Source organism: Symphodus melops, assembly GCF_947650265.1.
Source record: "Symphodus melops genome assembly, chromosome: 21".
NCBI lineage: Eukaryota > Metazoa > Chordata > Actinopteri > Labriformes > Labridae > Symphodus > Symphodus melops.
In genome coordinates, this window is record NC_136711.1 from 16476657 (window position 1) to 16500491 (window position 23835).

The 23835-nt window shown below is 41.7% G+C and overlaps 1 protein-coding gene across 5 annotated transcripts in view; it reads left to right on the top strand.

Moving 5' to 3' along the window:
• LOC306817245 (glutamate receptor ionotropic, NMDA 2C-like) overlaps positions 1–23835 on the top strand; it is a 50698-nt gene that overhangs the window by 20999 nt on the left and 5864 nt on the right. For all 5 annotated transcript variants that reach the window (XM_079333978.1, XM_079333979.1, XM_079333980.1 and 2 more), the window contains 9 exons: positions 771–959; positions 1644–1984; positions 2433–2547; positions 9183–9394; positions 15608–15776; positions 17980–18133; positions 18662–18787; positions 20216–20445; positions 22845–23005. In XM_079333978.1, coding sequence (XP_079190104.1) covers positions 771–959; positions 1644–1984; positions 2433–2547; positions 9183–9394; positions 15608–15776; positions 17980–18133; positions 18662–18787; positions 20216–20445; positions 22845–23005 — 1697 coding nt within the window. The remainder of the gene's footprint in view (positions 1–770; positions 960–1643; positions 1985–2432; positions 2548–9182; positions 9395–15607; positions 15777–17979; positions 18134–18661; positions 18788–20215; positions 20446–22844; positions 23006–23835) is intronic.

Below are 23835 nucleotides of genomic sequence, written 5' to 3' on the forward strand. Positions count from 1 at the left end.
TGACATTATGGACGTCCAACCTGATCTGAGGTTACGACCAGATTCACACAAAGAAAAAATAATCTGATTGTGTGCCATTTATGAGAACAGAGGATTTTGAGTTACTGATCCTTTGGGAGTCAATAAGAGAATCTCAGTTGAATCTCTTGTACTTCATTATGTAGTGGATTTTTTTTTATTGATTCCTCTTAACAAACTTGGAAGAGGTTCAAAGGGACTGAAACATTGTGAAGATTGTTTTTCTGGTACAGTATGTTGGTGATGCCAAGCTAAAGTAGTGTGCAGGATTTTTTTCAGTCTGATAGTTTCGTGTCCTACTCACCTACTTCATACAAAAGTTGGATGTGCGAACACCTCCTTTAAAACATGATTCCCTCTTAAAAAAGGCAGAGTTCGTGCAGCCGGTGTACAGTACGGAGGGCGGCAGTCCTTGAAGTGGGTGCACCGGGTTCCTCTCAGACCCTTGGCTCCATTCCTGCCTGTCATTCCCCACTCTCTCTCTCTCTCTCTCTCTCTCTCTCTCTCTCTCTCTCTCTCTCTCTCTCTTCCCCCCTAAAAGCATAGACAATATAAAGTCTCCTAACAAGAGCAATGTTTAAAGATGTATTTCTCTTAATGCTAAGCTAAAAGCTAAGTGACAACGGAGCTGGATGTTATGTCTTATCATCAACAGTCCTTAAAAAATAAATCTTTTTTTTTTTACGTGAACACCTTTTGTAACCAAACTACCTTGATTACTTTTATTGTTGACTTCTTTCTTCCTGTTTCAGCTCATGGAGGAGTACGACTGGGGCGAGTTTGCGGTGATCACCAGCTTGCTGCCAGGCTATGACACCTTTGTGGACATCGTCGAGTCCTACACGGACACCTCTTATTTCCTGTGGAATTTCCAGGATGTCATGTCTCTGGAAATGTCGGTCGGGGCAAATGACGTGAGGACCAGGCGCATGCTTCAGCAGGTGCAATAAGACATGGAAGAATCCCGGTTTTTGTTTCACAAGAAAAGCTTTTAAAAAACAGATTATGACCGAAGCTATGTAGTTAGTGCACTTTATAACTGTGTCAGGCCCTAAACATATTTCACATGTAATGATCAACAATAATCTTTAAAATAAATGTTTGACTCTGATGTTTGTATCCTTTTCCTCTTTAGTAGCCTTCTGACAAACATTATGCTAGCACACTCAAAGTCATTTTCATGGCATGAATTTTTTATTTAAAATCATCTTGCTTTAAATGCTTTAACGTTAAAACGGAGTTGTAAACGTAATGACACGCATGTCCATGAAAATCAAATTCCTATTTTACTGTTTTATCTAGACAAGCAAAGCTAACGTTAGCTACGTCAGTTTGCCCAGAAAAAGAAACATGTACAGAACAGTTAAGCTAGCAGTTACTTAACATTCATTTTTTTAATGACTTAGGTCGAGGTCAGCACTGGTGTGTGTGGGAAAAAAGTATTCAATTCAGTGTTTAAGTTGTTTAATTTTAAATCTGGTGTTAGCAAAAACGTCATAAACTAGTCCTAAGAGTAAATGTCTAATGATCCTGCTCCTGATAATCTACAATTCCTGTTCACGTTTGTGTTGAGTTTCTGTCTTTCTTTTCTGTGAGTCACCACTGACAAACTTTCCTGTCTGCAGGTGGACTCTCAGGTACTCTTGGCTTACTGCTCCTATGAGGAGGCGCAGTACTTGTTCCGTCAAGCGGGTGAGGTGGGCCTGCTGGGACCGGGCTACATCTGGATCCTCCCCAGCCCGGCCGTCGGCAACCCCGACAGCCCTCCACCTCCCAGCTTCCCTATCGGAGTCATCGGCGTCATTACGGACCAGTGGAGGAAGAGCTTGCGGCAGAGGGTGAGGGAGGGTGTTGCCATTGTAGCGAAAGGAGCGGAGAGCTTCAAGAAGCAGTACGGATATATTCCTGAGGGACACGGAGACTGCAACAAACCATCCAAACACTCTGACAACATTACCCTGTTCAGGTGAGGGTTTTGCTTTGTCAGCGTCAACACAACTTGTTCCCGACAGCTTCTTTTCTAGTTATTTTTACTGATGCATGGAAGGAAGAGCACTTTCATGCCATCTCACAAAGCACAAAGTATCCAGTTTAAGTTTCAACGTTTCAGGCAAACGTGATCTGAGAGCAAATGAACTCAGATTAATTATGTATAGCCAAATCTGTCATGGATGTATATCGTAACAGCCAGAAAATCACTGAGCAGGAACACAGTGCCCTCCACCAATCAGCAGCCTCAATCATTCCCTAATGAGCTTCTTCTTGTCTCCCACGTTATCCCCCCCCCCAGGGGAGCTTTAGGCTTAATTAGGAGGTGATCATTGTGTGTGTGTTTATCTGTGTAAATGAATATGCAAATTCTCCTGTCCCCGGTTGCATACTTTGGTATGACTTTATGTTTCTATGGGAATCAGGCACATGCTGAACGTGACGTGGGAGAGAAGAGATCTGTCATTCAACAACCAAGGCTTCCTGTCCAACCCGGCCATGATCATCGTCGCTTTAGACCGGGAGCGACTCTGGGACAAGGTAATGAGCACCTGAAACAACAACTCACTGTTGGCACAGGACAAAGAGATGTTTGATCCTGTATATGCGGGCTTACTGCATGACACAGAGTACAGAGTAGTAACAAATGTACAGAGGACTGAGGTGATCAACAACAGCATAATAACTCTGACAAAAATCAAACGCATGAAATTCATTACGGACTCCCAGATAACTGAGGCTGAGAGACTAACTATGATAGAGGCTCCAGCCTGTAGTGTAATCATCAGGGGAAACATGGCGCAAAATAAAAAAGGGACACAGGAATGAATGTGATGATTTGAACATTTCAATATGCAATATATAAAATACAAGACAACAAAATGTCTGCCTTTTGGATCAGTGTGTCATATTTGTGATTAACTCGTGACTCTGGGGATGTTATGACACCACCTAAAGGTGCATGACGATCACGTCAAATTGATGAAGTGTGGTGTCACTGTGAGATACTTTTAAGAGGAAGCAGAGGTTCATTCATCTGTTGGGAGTGTACCAGCGGGTGAAGCGGACAACTCGTGCTCAATCACTGATGGTGTATGGGCTTTATGTGACGAGGCTCAAGTGGACTAAAGAGGAACTGCAGATTCTGGCCCTTCCACACATGCTTCACCCTCAGAGACCGCAGCTTTGAGCAAAACATGCCTAATGAGTAATAAAAGGGCAGTCTCCATTTACAAACTACTCCCCAATGTACAAACAACTATCAATGCACTGCTTTGTACTCCAGTCAAACCCGATTCACCTTCAGCTGTTCACTTTCTCTATCAGCTCTGAATGTTTCTTTGGACATTGTCGGAACGTGTGTGTGTCTTGTTTATGTTTTCAGATATCGACTCAGAAGTGTCTGTTATTTTGATAAATACTACTACAAGCCTGCACTAAGGCTTTAAAGTGCCTTAACTGATTCACTTAGCTGTGAGTCACATCATTTGTTGTAGCACCAGCTGTGCAGTCTGTGTTGGTGAATGTCCGAAATCAGCAGGACAAACTACAATAACTAACTTCCTGTTGTTTTCAAATCACCGGCATGCCCTTCGCCGACTCTCTTACCTCACAAATCATGTCTGTCTCTCACCTCCGCTCTGTTTGCACTGAGCTTACGCCTGTTGCATTGAAGGCTGCAAGATGCATTAAAATGGAAGAAACAAAAAAAAAAGGCAAGAAACAAAGTGGATTAAAGATGTAACAACTGATCAGGAAACAAATCCGATCGTGCTCTGAACAGTGTAGACGTCATTGCAAATCAATAATATTTTGCGTCTGTGTTTCTGTTGAGGCCACAGCTTCCTCTTCCTCCCGTTTCATCATCAGGATGCCGTGCAATTTTTCCTCAGCATTTTCAGTCTCAGTCCTACACACACACACACACACACACTTTTCAAAGCCTGAGGCTGTATTGAAAAAAGGGCTAAACAGAAGGACCTGAATGTAATCTCACAGCTACAGTTGAACTCATTTATTTCTACCCTGCAAAGATCAACCTACTTCATCAATGTCGCCTCCTGGCTGCTGTGTGCGTATAAACGTGTGTATAAATGTGGACGTGTAATTGTGCTGAAGTAGGGTTCAGGTTGGATGTGTATGTTGATCTTACAGGCGCACTCACGTGCACCTCATCCATACACTATGAATTTATGGCTACCAGACTTTTTTCTATTTAGAATTTATTTGAAACCTTATTGAGATTAAAAATGTCATTTACACGAGTGTCCTGACCAAGAGGTTCAGCAGCAAGGGAGCAAATCCTGTTCATTTTTTTAAAAAAGCAATAAGGCCCCTGTCCACCTTGTGTTCTTTCCGGGACGAAAAGTGCTGGTTGTGCGTTCGGGAGCTCTTGTATGAAGCGTTTAAACCCTGAGAATGAAAGGGCGGGGCAACCGTTGTGTCTCCATGGCAACAGTCTGTTGACAACAGCTGTTGCATGACCGACACAGCTCTGTTGCTTATTAATGCAAGATTTATATTTGAGACCTTTATTGTCTCGATCAGACGTGCAGCACAGAGGATGGGGGTACAAGACACGCTCTGTAAGAGGCGAAAATATGGGAATCATTTATATTCTGAGGAGAAAGCCGGTGAGGTCAACAGCGCCTTTATAAAGACTTTCATGATTTTTTTTTTTTTTTTTTTAACTTGAAACACTCAGGTTGGTCGCACAATAAGGCAGAGAGCTCTGAAAACAGATGTTGGGCCCTGCACCTTTTTTTTGTTGTTGTTGTTGTCCGGTGGTCGACTACTGCTGCAAATGCTTCTTAACTTCACTTGAAAAAAGACGCCGGCGTTTAGAAAACGGAAAACGCTCAGTAAAAATCAGGGCCTAAGACACCACTTAAAGAGATCAACCTCCCAAACTTCGCTCGCTCCTTTTCAGTCGTTACAATCTGCTCGGTTATCGTTGCTCTCCTCCTTTTTTTTGGAGAGGTGTCTCCTCATAGTGAAGACAGGAACTGGTATCTGCTCTTTTCAAGTGTCTCTCTGGTCTCCACTGCGACACTGACAGTTTAACATGCTGTTGTTTCTCATCACTGTCTGAAGGGGCTTTTGGGTGACAGTTTGGGAGGTAAAGGTCCCTTTTTTTCTCCTTTTTTTTTTCTCGACTTAGCCACTTGAGTCTTTTCTCCTTTTTTACTTAAGTATACCTCAGCTCTTCCACCTGTACATTAGACAAAGAACGGATGCTTAAATGGATTGGCCGACCAAAAGGTTGGGTGTTTATTCCAAGCTTCTCCAGCTACATGTCCAATGTGTCCTTGGGCGAGACACTTCACCCCAAGGTGCTCCCGCTGCTCAGTTCCTGATGGACACTTTACATTGCAACCTCAGCCATCAGAGTGTGAATGTGAAGGTGAGTGCTTTAAACATGCAATCAAGTATGTTGAGAGCATCTTTGAATCAGATGATGGTGTACTACGTGCCTGTCATGAGAAAGCCACAAAGATGCACCACCTGTCTCTGCCTCTCTGTCCTTCTTAATTGAGTTCAGTTCGACGGCATCATTTGCAGGAGACTTCTTTAAAACTCTTCTGCCAGAGCATCAAAGCAACCAATGATCAAGTATTTGGTTGTTTTGGTTTTCTGCTGCTTTGGTGTTTACGTGTAGCTTTCACTACTCTGATTAACCTCATTTCCAGCCGGAGCTCACAGCAGTTTTCCAAGCAAAAAAAAAAAAAAACAGACTCTGAAAGAGTGTCTGCATGCTGATTTCCCAGCACTCAACAGCAGACAGACAAAATGAACGACTTGTCTGTGAACACGGTGGAGCATTTAAGAGCTGGAGAGCCAGGTATTTACCTGCTGATTTGGTGGAGACCAAAGGCGGAGCTAAAAGAGGGTCCGATTTAAAATCTTCTTGTGGACACAAAAATCACTGTAAATGTATTTTACGTTGTCACAAATAAATGTGATTCCACAAACCGAACTGTGATAGGACCATGCATTAATAAGATGAACAGGATTTTATCTTTCATATTCGTTTATGGAAACAGACAAACGGCTCTATCATTGTTAGGTTGTCGTATATCTCTGTGAAGGTTTCTTTGCAGTATCCTTTTTGTGTTTGTTCTGGTTTTCATTGATTTGTGTTAGAATCCAGAAGTGGACTTTGATTGTGCTACGTGTGCTGCTGCATCAACTGCGTCCTCTCCGACACTCAAGACGAGTTTCTCCCAAAGGAGACACTGAGGGCCAATTTGATCAAATCACTGTTATCCACCAACAGTTTGCTCTCGCTCTGCCTCTACATTAAATGTTGAGTCAGGTTCAGTTATTTGCTCGACAGCCGTTGTTTCTTGGTCTCAGTGCCGCCTGATTTGCTATCATTGCTACATTTATCGAGAGGAATGACTGAATAATGTGTCTTTTAAATCACTGCTATTCTCTGCTCCCATTGTTCAATTCCACTGGCTTGTCATCAGGAGGTTTAACATGTTACTCTATATTCATTTGTGTCCGACAGAGACTGCCTTTGAAACATAAAGGAGCAGGAGCATGATGTCATCGTTGCATCGTCGCGTTGAGACGTCGTCTGAGCAGGTGTTTCTGGACTGTAGCTTGTGGTGATAATTTTGCTGAAATGATTTCAACTTGGAGCCAATTTCTCCAATCTGATGCCAGAACAGAGAAGAAGCATTGACCGAGAGGAGCAACCGCAGGGCCGTCTGAGTAATTTGACAGCTAAATGTCTGAAGGCAGAAGAACTCAGTGGTGGTAGCTGTGGTATAGAGGGTTTAATTATACCTTGGAGGTAGAAGGCAGCTCACTCATGGTGTCCTATAGGCCAGCCACAGAAAATGTAAGAAACATCAAGGTACCAGCGTGAATAATGGAGAGAAGTTCCACATAATATTTTGAGTTTGGCTGCGTTGTAAGAACTGTCAACTCTTAGCTAATACCTTACAACATTTAATTATGCACATGCTCTGATCTTTAAGGGAGACGTATTTGACAGTTTATTTTGAGAGTTTAGCGAGAGTCCAACGAGAGTGGTCGGAACCTGTCTTCAGTCTCTTTACGGGCAGATTCCAATTGATTCCCCGCGTGCCACGTTCCGTCTTCGCCGTGGTGTGGCTCCATCCGACGCCGCGCTCCCTACCCCTTCTGAAGTGTAAGCAGAGGAGAGCAGCCGTGACCAGCTGGATTGATATGTTCACAGGAGAAGGAAAAGAACAAGCAGGAATAAAGACAACAATGTGAAAACAACAGGTTACCTCCCCTTCCTGAGTTGATTGGATGTTGATTTGGTGTCTTCATGACTACAAGCAGCTTCGTGTTGGAGCTGTTCACAGAATTATGCGTCGAAGCTGTTTGCCAGGTTTAAGGCCCACCACAACTTTACTTCTTTGCCTGTTTCTAGAGCCATACGTTAAGTTGTACACTGTATTTCCAACCAATTTTTCAAAAATGTTTAACAATTTGACACCTGCTAACGATGTTTGACAAATCCGGTAGATGACAGTGTCTGCTCAACATGCTCTGTGAGAGAAAAGAAAATCCCATTAAAGGCTGAAATACATGATGATTCACAACTGGCATCCCTGTCCTTCAGTCTGTCACAGAAACAAATCATCGCCTCACACTTCAGACTGTATCTTCATGCTGTTTTCTGAATTGTCCAAGTATGACAAAGTCAGAGCGCTAGTGTAAGTGAGCAGCAGAACAAATCGCTCGTCAATATGATAAAAGAGATCTCATGAAGCTGTGAGGGGACGTGACGAACAGTGCTTGCTCGCAAACAGAGTTTCCCTGAGCTCGTTGGCAACATTGAGGGGATTACTCCTCGTGTGGAGTGACATTACTCAGCACTTCTGGTCCGAAGTTGCTAATTGTGACATAAAAAAAAATGAAGACACTAATTACTAACCAACATTGTAAAGCGGGATATATTTCTAATACACACACACAAGGAAAACATGGTAGCATTTATGACGAGCAGTTTCTATTTATGAACAGTGACATTTCAATTTGTCAAATCAGTTGAAAAAAGAAAATGAATAATTGAATAATCAACAACACATGCTTGGATGTATAATTAAATCAATGCTGTCAGTTTCCCTCTTCATTTAGTTCATAGCTTTTTTTTTTGTCGGACTCAAAGACTTTTCAGTCTCCTGAATATGCATAAATCAACTCTGCTCCTCTTTGATCTTCTAATCCTCTTCATCCAGGTCAGCACATGCTAATTCTTTCGTCATGTTAAAAAAAAAAAAAAAACCTCTTCCTGTAAAGTGTACGCACGAGACAGGTGAAGAGAGAAAAGGGTTGACATGCAGAGGATATCAAAGCTGAGAGCTTAACACTGCCATGCCATTGTGGAGGAAATGTTTAGATTTGCTCTTGAAGTGAAAGCTGTGTGCAAACATCAGTGATAATGTAGAGGGGAAAGTGTTGCATTAAAAACCTCACAGTAGGAGAAGTTCAAATGTTGCTTTAATCTGTTTGTAACTGATAGTATCCCTGCTGAAATAGCTTAAAGGTCACATTTTGTCCTCCTACAAAAAAGTTTAAATAATTGTCAGTGCTCAACAAAACATCTCTGTGAAGTTTATTGATCTAAATCCACTCGGATCCTGTATCCTGTCAAAACAGCTGTTTCTGTGTCTGTAGCTTTAAATTCAAATGAGCTGTGTCTGACCACGCCCCCCTCTGGAAGGGGATGTGGCTTTGGCTTTCTTGCACAATACGATGTTGTTTACGGTGATAAGGCAGAGTTGAGGGCAGAGTAAACACCTAGCTGGGGAAGTGTCAACACCAGGGGGAGGGGTTACTGCCCTTTGTGATGTCATGAAGGGAAAATCTTTCTAGACAAGCTAGGGACACACATTAGTATAAGCAAAAGTGTATTTTGCATAATATGGGACCTTTAATCCAACATGAGTAGCTTAACCCAAGATCATTTGTAATTATTTATACTAATTATTGAGTTAACTAAGTTGTTAAATGCACAGTATAAAAAAGCCACAAGGGGCTCACAATCCAAAAATATGAAAAGCTGAGATCAAGGTTGGTGGGGAATCATGGGAGTTCTCTCTGCTTTTGTTCAGTTAACGTCTAAAGTGGCATAAAACTTAAAAACTTAATGAGTTACTTACTTAGCATTATTTCTTACGCCTTCTCTTCAGGTGGGAACCTTTGCCCGAGGGATCCTTCAGGTTCGTTACCCAGTCTGGCCTCGTTATGGCAACTTCCTGGAACAGGTGTCAGATGACCGCCACCTGACTGTGGCCACGCTGGAGGAGCGTCCCTTCGTCATAGTGGAGAACGTGGACCCTGGCACAGGCACATGTGTCCGCAACACGGTTCCCTGCAGGCGCCAGTCCAATCAAACAGAGAGGTAACAAAAAAACGATTAACTAACCTGCACACATAGAAGTGGTTGTGACATCAGAAGAAGAAGCTGTAACATCAACCATTTAAAACAGTCAAGGACCCAAAGCAAGCAGGAACTGTCAGATAATACAAATATCAACCGTCAAAAGGATTTCAATTGTCCGTTTAAGAGTCTGAACTAAATCAATGTGATGTTAAGCGAACAACAACAATATAGGTCGACAGCTGAAGAACAAAACTCAATGCTTAATTTGCACACTTGTCAACTTCTGTTGTAATTTTCACAGAAAACCACATTACAGATATAAAGTAAAAAACATGGCTCAGCCTATCACATTTCCGCTATGTTTCTGTTTTGCTGGTGTCATATGTAGCTAACCACAACAACTTACCACTGGTCGAAATTAACCGGGAAATCTTAAAAAGGAATCTAAAAAAAGGATTGGATTTGATGTCACTCTAGCTCCATCCACGTTCTGTGTCTCTAAAGCCCAAAAATAAATCTTCAAAAGACTTTCGTTTTTTTCATTTCAAAAGACTTGCACTTTTTGACTAAACATGGTATTATTGTCAGACCTACTGTAAAGACAAACTCTTTGTAATTGAAGTGACATCATAAATTAGGTCATCTAAATTTGTGTTTACTTATTAATCAGGATATCAGTGATTTTAAGGGCGGTCATAAAACGTTTCCCAGTAGTCCTAAAATAGTTGAACACTCCTGTGTGGAGATGATGAAGCTGAGCTAACAGAGTTGGGGATACTGGCTTCATAGGTGGGTACATTTATGTAAGACTTTGGTCTCTTATTGTCTGAGGTTGTTGGAACTTAAAGAAGACATTCTGTATTCTTGACTAGCACCAGTTATAGGTAGACAGAGTTAATAGCTGTTTAATGACTGTTTGCCGCCATGCTGCGATCTGTGTTTGACACCGGAGGTGTGTTTTTAAAGTGCTTAGACACTGAGCACACACAATTACTGTGCGTTTAATGAAGTGTGGAGGTTTGCAGAGTCTACTCGGATCTAAACTAGGGCAGAGAAACAGAGAGGGAGGGGGCAGATGTCTGTTTACAGGACTGAATGTCGTATCACATTTTCCCACAGCGGAGTTTATCTACCCATACAAAAATGTTACCTTACTTTATTCATATAGAATAATCATAAAGGAGTAACTACGTAAAATGTATTTTTAGAGGTCTATTGTTTAGCCTTTAATGCGTTTATTTGAGAGACAGGGCAGTGGACAGAGTCAGAAGTTGAAGAGAGAGAGTGGGGAACAAAACAGGGGAAAGGGGCCACAGGTCAGACCTGAAGCCAGAGAACCACCAAGAGAACCGTAGCATCTGTAATGCATCTTCTAGACTATTTTGTTTTGATCACCAACAGCAAACAAAGCTCTGAAAAAGATAGATGCTATAGAAAAAGGATCACATTAACTTGTAGCTAGTTTTGGTTTCCCCACACCCACCGCCCCTCATTGCTGACTTTGTTACTTATTTAAAGTCCTTTAGGTTCACATCTGCTCTGTACGTTTGAGTTTTGATGTTGTTGCTGTTGGCAAAAAGATTCGTTCACCACAGACTACACCTGCAGTTGCTCCTCTCTGCACTCAGGAGGTTTGTTATTTTTTAACAAAATTCTCTCGGGAGGATTCCCTCTCTCAGCCTGTTGATGATCGTGTGGCTGACATATTCATATTGCTGTGTCATTGACCTGCAGCGACCAGCTCTCCAAAAGTAAAACAAACACTTTAGAGCCACAGTAAGATGCTCCTGACTTCATCGCAGAACAACTGATGATAGAGATAGGTGTATTTAATGATACATGTTATGGTAATACAATGTTTTATGTTCATATTTTAAGCCTAGAATTTAGCAATAAAATAAGGATAAGGGAGTTCAGTAAGTTGATTGATGCGGCTGTCCAGTCTGCAAACACCACTTTAGCTTAGCATGCATACTGGAAACAAGGGTAAACAGCTTGCCTTGCTTTGCCTGAAAGAAAACTAATCTACCTACAAAAATCTTCCAAATCTAATATAAATCTTGAATCTGTTCAAAAACAAAAGACACACAAGTTAAAAAGCTGTTTCGCCTTGTTTCCAGTTTTGATGCTAAGCTAGGCTAACTTTCTGTTGAGTATAGCTTCTAGCTATCATAACTTATTTCTCAGCCAAAAAGCAAATAAACAAGTCTCCAACAATGTGGAACCACTACATTAATCACACTGTATCCAGTGTTTGGCCCAACACAAAGTCTACAAGCAGCACTGTTACTTGTATGTTTATTATTATCTATAAATTACAGATTGTGCTTCAATTAATTAGTCATCATGAATGGGCAAAAGAGAAAGCGAACAATACAGCAATTAATGCCATGTTCTTGTTCACTCTATTAACACTGTGTGTGTGTGTGTGTGTGGGTGTGTGTGTGTGTGTGTGTGTGTGGGTGTGTGTGTGTGTGTGGGTGTGTGTCTGTAGTTATGTATCTGTTATGCAGATTGCAGAGATGACCAACGCTGGCACATTAATTAGGGTGATATGTAGCAGCCGTTGTTGGGTGCGATGGCACATTGATTGCCAGTAAAGAAGATTTATCTCTGAGACACGGGGACATCTGTCATAGCATGGCACAGTGTTATCCTGTCCTACCCTCTCTCTGTTTCTCTTTAACAATTTCTCCCTCCGGCTGGCATGTCGCATTCTTTGGACTCTGACCAACGGGGGGGGGGAGGTGAAGAGAAGACTGCTGCTGTATAAATCAGTTAATCTTGGTGTGTGGTCAGAGTAGCTTGCTTGCTGAGCAGATGTTTAGCATGATTAAAACTTGTGTCGCTCATTAAAAACACGTTCTTTGGATGGATGATGACTTCTTTTAAGTGAACCTATCAATGTGGAACAAACCCACACTGAAACCCGAAATTCAAATAGTTGACTGTCCGATTTAGCAGTATTACAGTACACTGAACACATGCTGTCCGTTCCAGATGTACTGAACTGAGGTAAATGATGTAAAAGGTGGAACAAATTACAAAAAGACCTGAAACGTAATGAGCTGCAATCATTGTATGTTTTTAAGAGGATCTTAAATGACTTGAAGGTGGCCCTCCCTAATCTCTATATGTTACGTTCAAACTTGTTATTTTGTGTCACTGAATGTGTTATAATAATGCAACGTTATGATTTTTGAACGTGTGGCTGAGATTTTTCTACCTCCCCAAAACATATCTGTGAAATTTCTTGCAAAGAATCCATCCATCCATGCCTATAAACCCCCCTTTTTCAGCTCTGCTCCAAACAGGATGTTCCTGTGTCTGTAGCTTTAAATGTAAATGAGCTGTGTCAGACCACACCTCTCTCTGGAAGGGCTTGGGTGGCTCTGGATTTCTTGCACCATGCCCTATTGTTTACAGTCAGAAGGCAGAACAGATACCCAGGTTTGGGAGTGCCACCCACCTGGGGGAGGGGTCACTGCCCTTTGTGATGTCACAGAGGGAAATTCTCCAAATGGTCTGTTTGAGCACACATTTTCTGAAAAGTGGAGCAGGTAAAAGACGTATGAGTGGATGGACTTTCTCACAATTAGAGAGGTTTGTTGACAAGTTAAGGACACGGTAAAAAGGAAACATATTTTTTATAATATTAGGCCTTTTACACATTGTTTGACTAATGGATGTGGACACAATTATCATCCTGAAAGTATTAGCAGAATAATGATGTTGGAAGATTTTTACAAAGCCCTTGGTAAGTTTTCTTTAAAATCCAAATGTGATGTGATGATGTAATTGGACACACCGTTACTGGGGTTAAGATAGGGTGAATAGCTTCGTTTTGGAAATCCTGAAGTTTGGGTTTGGAGAAACCACACTTGTGATGGCATGTCAGTGACATAGAAATTCAACACCCTGATCCACCCTGGTCCACAAATTCCAGCAAAATTCCCATTAGATCATGTGCTGAAGATTCATCCAGTATCAGGGTAATTAAAGCAGATACTGTTCAGGTTCTCTTTATGTGCACTTTATGCTTCAGGGCTGTTTTGAAAGGTGTGGGTCCATTTGGACTAATTAAGGTAAAATATCAAGTTACAGTGCATAAGTATTATTTAAACCAAAGCTCATTGCATCTTTGGCTATGGTTGTGGGTTAAGCATGTCCTTTAGCGTTTTAGAGTTTTCTTGAGTGTACTCCACAGAGTCCTGACCTCAGCCTTTTTATCACTTTAGGATTGAACTATGACTCAGACTTGATCGCCCGACATCAGTGACAGACAGCTCTAATGCTCCTTTTGCTGAACAGGAGGAAATACCTACAACTTGCTTCTAAAGCCTGAAACTACGAGATCAGAGGCTGTAATAGATTGCTGAGCTTGTGGATCACCCTTGTTTAATTTATCTGTGTCCAAAAAAAATCAACGCAAAAAAACCCAACTTATAGATATTCTCCCATTCCCCATGCAGACTTGTTTATAGCATGTTTTCTCCCCTGCTAAGTTGAAGGGCTTATGGGAACTGGAGTTCATATACATCAATTCTTTAACCAAAATATTAAACAACTCAATGGTACTTGCTATAACAACTCCATCAATCCATCCATTATCGCAGGGGGGCTGGAGCTGATCCCTGCTGTCATTGGGCGAGAGGCGTGGTCCACCCTGGACTGTTCCCCAGTCAATCACAGAGCTTCTATAATAAATCATTTCCTCAATTCTGGAAAGGAACCCAAATGTTTTGCTTTTACTTTGGCTTTCTAGCAGCCCATTCATGCTGCTGTTTTGGAATAACGTACACCAGTGAGATACTGTCAGTCTTTGAGTGATCACATACTAGTATAACACCGTTTTTTGGGGGTTGGTATTTTTAGTACATCGGTTTAAAAAAGTCCATGACAGCAAATGTTGCTCAGTAGCTGATACTAACATCCCAATGCTCTTGATCACAGTGGTGATCACAATGTTACCCCCTCCTTTTCCTCCTCGTCCTCTTCTGCTTTTTTCTTCCTCGTCCTCCATCTGTTCAGCGTTTTCTCCTGCCCTCCTTTCCCTCCAATCTGAAGCGGCAGCCTTGTCAGGCCTTGTCTTGTTGTTCGCCGTGTGTTTCCTGTCTGCCGTTCACCTAAGAATCCTCTCTCTCTCTCTCTCTCTCTCTCTCTAATTCGCTCTCTCTGGTCTAAATCCCTTATGGTGCTTCCCTCCATGCTGCACTAGTTTCTGGGCATTTTGTGAAGAAAACACACCACACCACACAACTGCTGCTTATCCTCTAAGGGTACTGTACTCTATGTGTGTATGTGTGTGTGGCGGAGGGAGACGGCCCAATTTAAGTGTGTGTGTGTGTATTGTCAGTGGAGTGTGTATAATGACGACAGGTGGCCAGCTCCTGCAGCAATTAATTAACGCTGCGTTTATCGGCGCTATTGACTCCTATGAAAGAAGCGAGGCTTTCAGAAACGCTTAAAATTTCCCTAAAATGAAGTCTTAGATAAATGATGAGCTGGAATGTTAATGACTCACTTGACTTCTTACCATTCAATATCCTGCTCATTTATTCACTCACACGCTCTCTCTCTCTTTTCTTTTTTTTTTTTAAATCACGTGTCGGCTTATATGCTGACTCATTGACATGCTGCAGTTATCTCAATCACACACCCACAAGCACGCTCACATGCAGACACACAGCCCCTGTAGATTTTATGCCTCCAGCTGCAAAAATTGAAATAGCAAAAAAAAAAAAAGTTCTTCATTTCTGAAGTCTGTTTGCTTTTGCCTTCACTGTCCTCTGTTGCTGCATCTTCTTCACCGTTTTCTGCCCTCCCGTCTTCTACACCCCATTAGTCAGCGAGGCCACGTAGAGGAAGTGATCGTCCCTCACACGCTACACACCTTAATGGCCTTTTATTAGAGGCCATCACAGTTCGCTCAACCATCTCCTGTCACGCAGCCTCTTTATGTAAGTGTGTGTGTGTTGCTCTTTGTAGTCATCTCCTCCGTCTCCCTGACAGACGCCTTGTTAACACACATTGATTTTAGCTAATGAACCAGCCATCGCCTGCCCTTCACTCTTCTGTTGTAGACGATGGTCACTGTGAGCGTGACAGCTATTTAGCGCTCACTCTCTGAAACAACAAAAACTTCAATCCAAAAATAACAACAGTCCCCGAGGATTGAGTAAAGAGGGTTCACTGTTTTATAGTCGCTTCTTTTTCTCTTCTTTCACGCAGCATAATCGGACACTCGGAGTCCTACACCAAACTCTGCTGCAAGGGCTTTTGCATCGACATCCTGAAGAAGCTTTCCCGCACCATCAAGTTCTCGTACGACCTCTACCTGGTCACCAACGGGAAACACGGCAAGCTTGTCCGAGGGACTTGGAACGGCATGATTGGGGAGGTGAGACTGATGGTTTAGTTATTCAAAGAAAGAGAAGTCCCTGACTGCAGCAGCTGGTGAAGCTGTGTTGGCCAGCTAGAGACCTTTTTTTTTTGCACAAGATGTTGACAAATATTCATCCACTGATCATACTTAAACGAGTGTACCTTTTGGCTTTTTCAACCCCACTAATCATATAAATGGTTATTTTTGTGAATCATGCAGCTGAAATTAATGTTCAGTTAATTTTTTCAAGCTGCATTCAGTGGCGTCAATTCTCTGTTCAGTTTATTTATATCAAACAATCCAGTCGAGGTTAGGAATTAATTAAAAAGGGGGAAATTAAAAAAACGGGTAATCTACTGTAGCAATGAATTTAGAACAGCGAAAAGGAAAGGAAAGACTTATTTAAAGATGGATTACATTAACATTTAAGACATAACCTGTCTTTAGAGCCATAAAGTCTAGGGTCATGAACTGATTCACAATATCGCAGCTCAAGAATGTCAGAACAATATTTCTTCCCTTTTTGCTTTGTTTGTTCTCCACCAACTCCTGAGAAATATATGGCTGATAGCATTCAAATGCTCAAATCTGTTAGCAAGTTAGTTGGTATGTTGTGCAGTGCTGGGCTGGTATAGTCCAGTGAACCAAGACGAAGATAATTAAACCAAAACAAAGAGCTGAAAGATGCTAACGCACTTCATGTAGCTAAGAGGACGAAGGAGGTTGGCTAATTGTTCTCTGGATGTAACCATGACAACCACTTCCCAAATATGAGTTATTCCTGTCCGTCTTTGTTTATTTTTCAATTCAAAGAGATGTTATAAACAGCTGATTGACGTGTCTCTGAATGCTTCAAGCAATCAGACTAACAAAACGTAATGTAGCAGTTAGCTGTTAAGCTAGGTAGCCACTTACAGTTTAATTTTGAATAGGTCTAGGAAAACACCGCAATCTACACCACCACAACTGTGGTCTTGTATCAAAACAGACCTATTTGATAATCATAGTTTCCAACCTGAAATACAGCGTAATGTAGAAGCAGTCTTACTGTGACTGAGTCCAGAAGCATCTGCCAGAACAAATGTGAGATATCTGATAACCTAAAAAAAAAGAGAAAAAATGTGTTTATGCAAATGCTTGCTGAATTAAAGAGTCCAACAAGAAACTTCAATAAACACAAAACAGACGCCACCAGAACCTTCAGTTTATTATTACATAGAGCAGCTTCCAAATTTTTTAATTAGTTTCAGATCAAGAGAGGAGAAAGTGTTGAAAACTAGTTTTTGTTAATACCTTTTGGATCAGTCAAAGAATGTTTTGCTCTGTTTCCTATTCGGTTCTTTAACTGCAAATAAATGTTAACTTTCCCCATTTTCCCAATTCATATGTAAAAAATCCATTGACAGTTCCATTTTATCAAGCTATCTCCTTTTTAAATGTAAAATATAAAGTCATTCCAACAACTGACAGACATAGTAGTCTAAGTATCCCAAAGCTGAACAGAAGGCCAGCTATTCAGTACATCCCTCCTCATAACAGTTTGGTATATATTTAATGAAGTGGCACTTACATTGCATGGCAGTTTGATTTTTTTTGATGGTCGTTTTCTAGGTCAGTGGTGTGGGGCCATGCATATACATATGGAGCTAATAAACAGTTTCCTCCCACACACGCAGCCACATCAAACACAGCTGCATCTCAAAGTGAAACGACCCCAACAGGTGTTTCTCAGGAGAGGCCTTCCAGCTTGTGTTTCTGTGCCTGCAGGCGCTTTGCCTTGTCTGTAGCCCAGTGTGTGTGTGTGTGTGTGTGTGTGTATTAAAAAAAACAAAAACACATCCCTCTCTTCAAAATTCCTGCTTCTCAGAAAGGCATGCTTGGATATGAGCACTCCTGAGATGCAGCATTCTCTCTCACTGGATGCTCCTAATGATGAGCAAAATATTTTCCACACCTCTGCAGACAGCCATTAGTAGAGTCATGCCTTACAATAGCGTTTGCTACATTCTGACATTGCATCACTCTTGCGTGTGAAAATCAGAATTTGTGCTCAGTCTTTTCTTTGGGACACCCATTCTGGTGTATTTTGAAGAATTCTACAGAACCCAAAAATATCTGGGTGGAAATGCAGGACAGGATGTGTTTAGACTTCTTCACAGTCGATGCGTCACTGTGCTTGTGCTGTACTTAACTCTATCCTCTGTCTTTCATCTCTCAGGTTGTGTATAGACGAGCTGACATGGCCATCGGCTCTCTCACCATCAACGAGGAGCGCTCGGAAATCATCGACTTCTCCGTGCCGTTTGTAGAGACGGGCATCAGCGTCATGGTCGCCCGCAGCAATGGGACGGTCTCCCCATCTGCCTTTCTTGGTGAGAAAACAAAACAGCTTTTCCTTCATTCATTTTGGTTAGATATCTGGTCGTACTAAATCCATTATCCTGGAGTTTGATGTACAGTATTCGGCCATGTTTCCATCTACTTTCTCACCACTTTCCCCCAGGATGGCCTACTTAAACAAGTTCTATCTCTGCAGACGCTTCAGGAAACTTCCCATTAAGCTTTCATCCCGTCGATAACCGTGGCCTACAACAAAATCCCTTCACTCGTTGCACACACACACACACACACACACACACACACACACACACACACACACACACCTAAATCTCCTTTTCCAAAACCCCAAACAAGAAAATTCAGCGCAAAATCCCAAACAGTGAATTTTCTGTCTTTGCATTTTCTCATCAGTCGCCTTTTCTTCTTCTTCGTCGTCCTGCTGCTATCCTCCCGCCACATATGGCGACTCTCATCACAGGCTGAGGTTTAAAGGCAGAATGCACAAAAGAGACTAACTTTAATCCCTCATGTTTGTTCCCTCTCGTCTCCTTCTTCTCCAGAGCCCTACAGCCCGGCAGTGTGGGTCATGATGTTTGTGATGTGCCTGACTGTGGTGGCAGTGACGGTGTTTGTGTTTGAGTACTTCAGTCCTGTGGGCTACAACCGCAGTCTGGTCAGCGCCAAAAGTGAGTCACTAACCTCTTTGTTTCACTTAAACTGCGAGAGCTGATCCATCTTCAGTAAAGTGAATTATTTAGTGAGTGAATGATCAAAGAAGAATCATTTCAGAAATTGGAGAAATTCCAGCAGAGTCCATCTTTTTCGGCTCTAAAGCTGTGTCCACCTCGAGTTTTTTTCCCCGGCAGAAAAGTCTGTCACTGCTCCGTTGCTTGATTTTTTTTTTTGTTTTTTTTAGATGGTTTTTACTCTCCTGCTGACGTGGAGCAAAGACGGATGTGGGTTCATAGGTGTCAAAAATACGGAGAATATCATACATTTTGAAAAGAGAGCGAGTGATGTGAACAACGCCTTTATAAAAAAAATGCAAATATTTTCAACTTGAGTGCTCAAACGCTTTTCACATTGAAAACAATTTGCCGGTTCGCCGTTCACTCCACTCAGCCATCAGCCTTATTATCCAAAATGTGCAAAGCTCTTTGCCTTATTGTAACGTAACAGATGAGTTTCACCAAAAATCCACCTCACGTCCACTGTTTTAACCAACAGACACATGAGCTGTTGAACCAGACTGTGAACACTGTCATCTATAATGGGACCTGATGGGTAGTTATTGACTTTTGGAGCCAGCCCCTACTGATCATTTGCAGGAACTGCAGAGTTTTGCGCTTCCATGTTGACATGGAGGTTGCTGCTTGCACAGAACGGACAACATTTTTTTGTTGTATTCCCAGCGAAGTGAGCTTGTAATGTTAAAAATGCAGTTTTCATATTTATTACACATACTTCTGTAGTATCACATTTTGTCACCCCTAAATATTTGACAGTGTCTGCTGGTGTAACATTGCAACACAAATATATAAATATTGGCTTAATTTGATGAATGAAATAGCTTGAAGGTTTGAAATCAAAGATCCATGAAAGATCCTTAATTAGCATTTAATATAAAGCTCCCATCTGTGTGCGTGCTGCTAAATCAACCCCCAGTCTGCACTTTCAAGTTCCTCAACAGAATTTTGGGGAGAGGATTAATCAATCCCAGAATTCTCGTGCTGACAGAGCGTGCCTTGTCGCCAGGTCCGAAAGGTCATTCCCTGTTTTAATTAGCAGTCGTCGCTGCGCCAATCGAAGTGTGATTGATGTCGGTGGCACCCTCCATTTCTGCACATGAGCAACGGTGGCGGAGAGCGATTGAAACGGAACTGAAGATTTGAAACTGTTGTTTGGAAGGTTGCAGAATGGCAAGAAATGGCTCATGAACACTAACAGGGTGAACTTATTTCACTTAAAAGACTGCAGAGGCCATTGCCCATTTTAAAGAGAAAAGAATGGTCAAGCATTAGATTCACTTTCAACATCTACAGTGTTGACAATGTGTTGGTGCAATTTAATCATTTTCCTCCGTGCTGTCCATCTATGGCTTATGATGTCCTCAGCTCCTGGTGGCCCAACGTTCACCATCGGCAAGTCGGTGTGGCTGCTGTGGGGTATCGTCTTCAATAACTCGGTCCCCATTGAGAACCCTAAAGGAACGACCAGTAAGATCATGGTCCTGATCTGGGCTTTCTTTGCCGTCATCTTCCTGGCGTCTTACACTGCCAACCTGGCCGCCTTCATGATCCAGGAGCAATACATCGACACCGTTTCTGGGCTCTCTGACAAGAAGGTAAAAGACTACAAAAACATCTCTTTGCACTTTGAAAAATAACATGATTATAAACGTCATTGAAGGCATAAAGAGAGCAGGCTGTTTTTGTGGTGCTGTGAGATACGGAGGAAACCGTCTTTGTGTTTGAATCCAGCTCACGTCATCTCGTCTTCGCTCTCTTCATCGACTATTAAACCTCGGAGAGAAGACAGACAAAAGACTCGCAGAAAGCTTTTAAAGAGAAGTCAAGTAAAAGGACTTTGCGGTGAACATCTTTGTCCTTTTCCTATCAGCGGGGGAGCTCTGTGGCATGAGTGACTGATCGATCCCTTCGCTCCGGCGTTACAGATGCTGTCTGAGTTCTCGACTTGCTCTGTCAGTATTTCAATCCGTCCATCAATATTACTCCTGCGCCGTCTCAATCTTTCCTCTCGCTGGCACTGTCAAAACAAGATCGCCAAATGTCAAATGATTAAAAAACACCAAGCCGCAGAAGAAAACAGCGCCCACGCTTTCCCTCACACACATCACACCCGCACACTTCACACAAACACTTATTCAACCTGGAAACAGGGACTCAAAACAATCCCCCCCCCGACAGGGATCAACAGAGCCACACCAGTGATCTATGCTTGAATTAACTGATTATATTAACTTTGTGCACATGCATTATGTTCCAGCAGTATGAATCAGCCTGCACAACCTCAGCTGCCCCTGACTTACTGAGGCTCGCTGGTTTATACAGTACTTGACTGATATACATATATACACGTGTCTGTGTGTGTTCATATATATATATATATATATATACACACACACTCTATACAGTGTATATATGTATGTATGTATATACAGTGTATATATGTATATATATACAGTATATATATATATATATTATATACAGTAGATGTATATATCTACTGTATATACAGTGTATATATATATATATATATACAGTATATACAGTGTATACAGTGTATTTATATATGTGTGTGTGTGTGTGTGTGTATGTATATATCTGTATGTGTGTGTCATAGACTGCTTTGGTTGGCTAATAAGCTTTAAAATTCAACCAACCAGAGTACAAAACATTAATTAGGGTCTTTGGCCCGATGGCTGTTATTGGTTAGGAGCTCCTGACACTTTTACATCAATATTGTAAAAGGTCTGTTTTGATTATTATGCTCTGTCCAACATAAAAAGACAAGAATTAATTTGATTTAATGAACTGAACGAAGGCCAAAAGGCTGCAGCTCAGTTTACAATGAGATGCTTTGGAATAGTGTTTAACAGTATGTACAGTGGAAACATATCTAGAAGCTGACATGACTGTCAGTGTGAGGTCAGTAATTAGACAAACCTTCAGTTGGAGTTTTTCCACAGTGATGTGGACTTTTGTTTTCAAACAGCTGGTTGATAGAAACTACGTGTTGCATCTCAGACTGAATCCATCGCAGCTGCAGCTGAAGACTGATTTTATTTACACACACACACACACGCACAAACACACACACTCCCACTCACATGCTTTCATTCCGATTGGCTCATTCATTTTCACTGGGCTCAGAAGGTCAGCGCCGTAACCAAGATGAATGGACCTTTCCTGTTTACAGTCTAATTGAGCTCTTACGGACGCTTTTTTTCTTTCTTTTTTTTACTTCGTTCTGCATGACGACGTCAGCTCGTGCGATGTGATCTTCGATCGGCACAGATTTCAACTGGATTAGGATCATCCGTGGGCAGGGAAATGATTCACAAATATCACATTCAATTTAAAATGATTGGTCGACTCGCACCGAAGTGTTGAGGAAGTCTTTCTAGGTATAAAATTGTAAAACTGGATTTCTTTTAATTGTGAAGCTCTTGATCCTCTTTACTCGTTTCAACCTCATTTCTCCATTATGGTCCCATTTTTCTCCTTACTTCAATTATTTCTGCTCTTCTGCTTCTCTCTCCTCCATTATTTGTTCTTCCCCTTACTGTACATTTCTTTTCTCTTTACTCTATTTGTTCCTCTCTCTATTTCCTTTTTCCTTCACCATCTTCTCTTTACTCCCATTTCTTCATCCCCATCAACTTTTCTTCTATTTGTCATTGTTTGTTTTACCCACCTCTCTACATTTAATTCCCCTCCCCTCCACTTGTATCTTTACATTCCCCTGTCCGTTCCACGTTCTCTTCTGTCTGCTCCTCGTCGCTCTCCCTTCCCTCCCTCCCCTCTTTTCACTCCTCTCAGTCCACCTCCTCTCCTTACCTTTTGTTCTTTGCTCCCTTTTTTTTCTCTCCCCGCATCTGCTAAACCAAATCTCTGCTTCTCTTGTCTTCCTCTCCTCATCTCTCATATCTTCTCCCCGCTTTCTCTCCCTCTCCTCCTCCTCTCTCTCTCTCTCTCTCTCTCTCTCTCTCTCCCCCCACAGTTCCAGAAACCACACGAGCATTACCCGCCTTTCCGCTTCGGGACGGTCCCAAACGGGAGCACGGAGAGGAACATCCGCAGCAATTACCCGGACATGCACACACACATGATGAAATACAACCAGAAGGGGGTGGAAGAAGCGCTAGAAAGCCTCAAAACCGGGTACAGTTTTCCTGACATTTAGACTTCATTAGGCGATTATGTAACCGGTTGAATTGAACAGATCCTCCTGTCAGTGGAGACATGAAACAGCATCGTAACAATGATCATATTTTGGGTGATGCAGCAGAGATTTGATGCTCTTTGTGCAGTAGTTTCTATTTGTGATTTAGGCCAACGTGACGGCAGTATTTTTAGATGAAAACGCGTCTAAGAGAAGCTCAATTTGTAAAGAAAAAAGGCTGTCAAACGGCTGTGCTTTAAAAAAAGAACTAAGCTCAAAATACCTGAGTTCATTTTTGCACATTTTTAAACTTCAAACTGAGTTTAGTTTAAATCTGAGTTGTGTCAGTGCAGATTAAAAATAACTTTCAGAGACTTGTCTAAAGCAGGTAAACCATCAATGTTTATGACCTTCATTTAAATCAGCAGCCCGGCTCTAAAGGTGACGTTTGGATCAGACTGAAATAAATGAGCACATATTAGATCAAGTAAAAGCCTTGTGGTTCGTTTGTACGCCCTTTGTTCTGAGACTACAGAATGGGTTTCTAACTCTATCCACTGTTCTGTCTCTGTCATTATGGCACAAAAATAAAATACAACATATTAGATCAAGTGAAGGAAAAGTTGGTGATGACTTCTGTGGTCACCAGAGGATGAATCCTGCTAACCAAAAGATTATATTTAAATGTCTTCTCCCTTTAAAACACAACACATGCAGCCTTAAGACACATCAGAACAGGTTGAAAGAAAGGGTTTTGTTTTTTTTGCACTTTATAAACTGTAAAAAAAGAAAGAAAAGGTATTTAAGCCAAGGTTTTATATCTGAATCT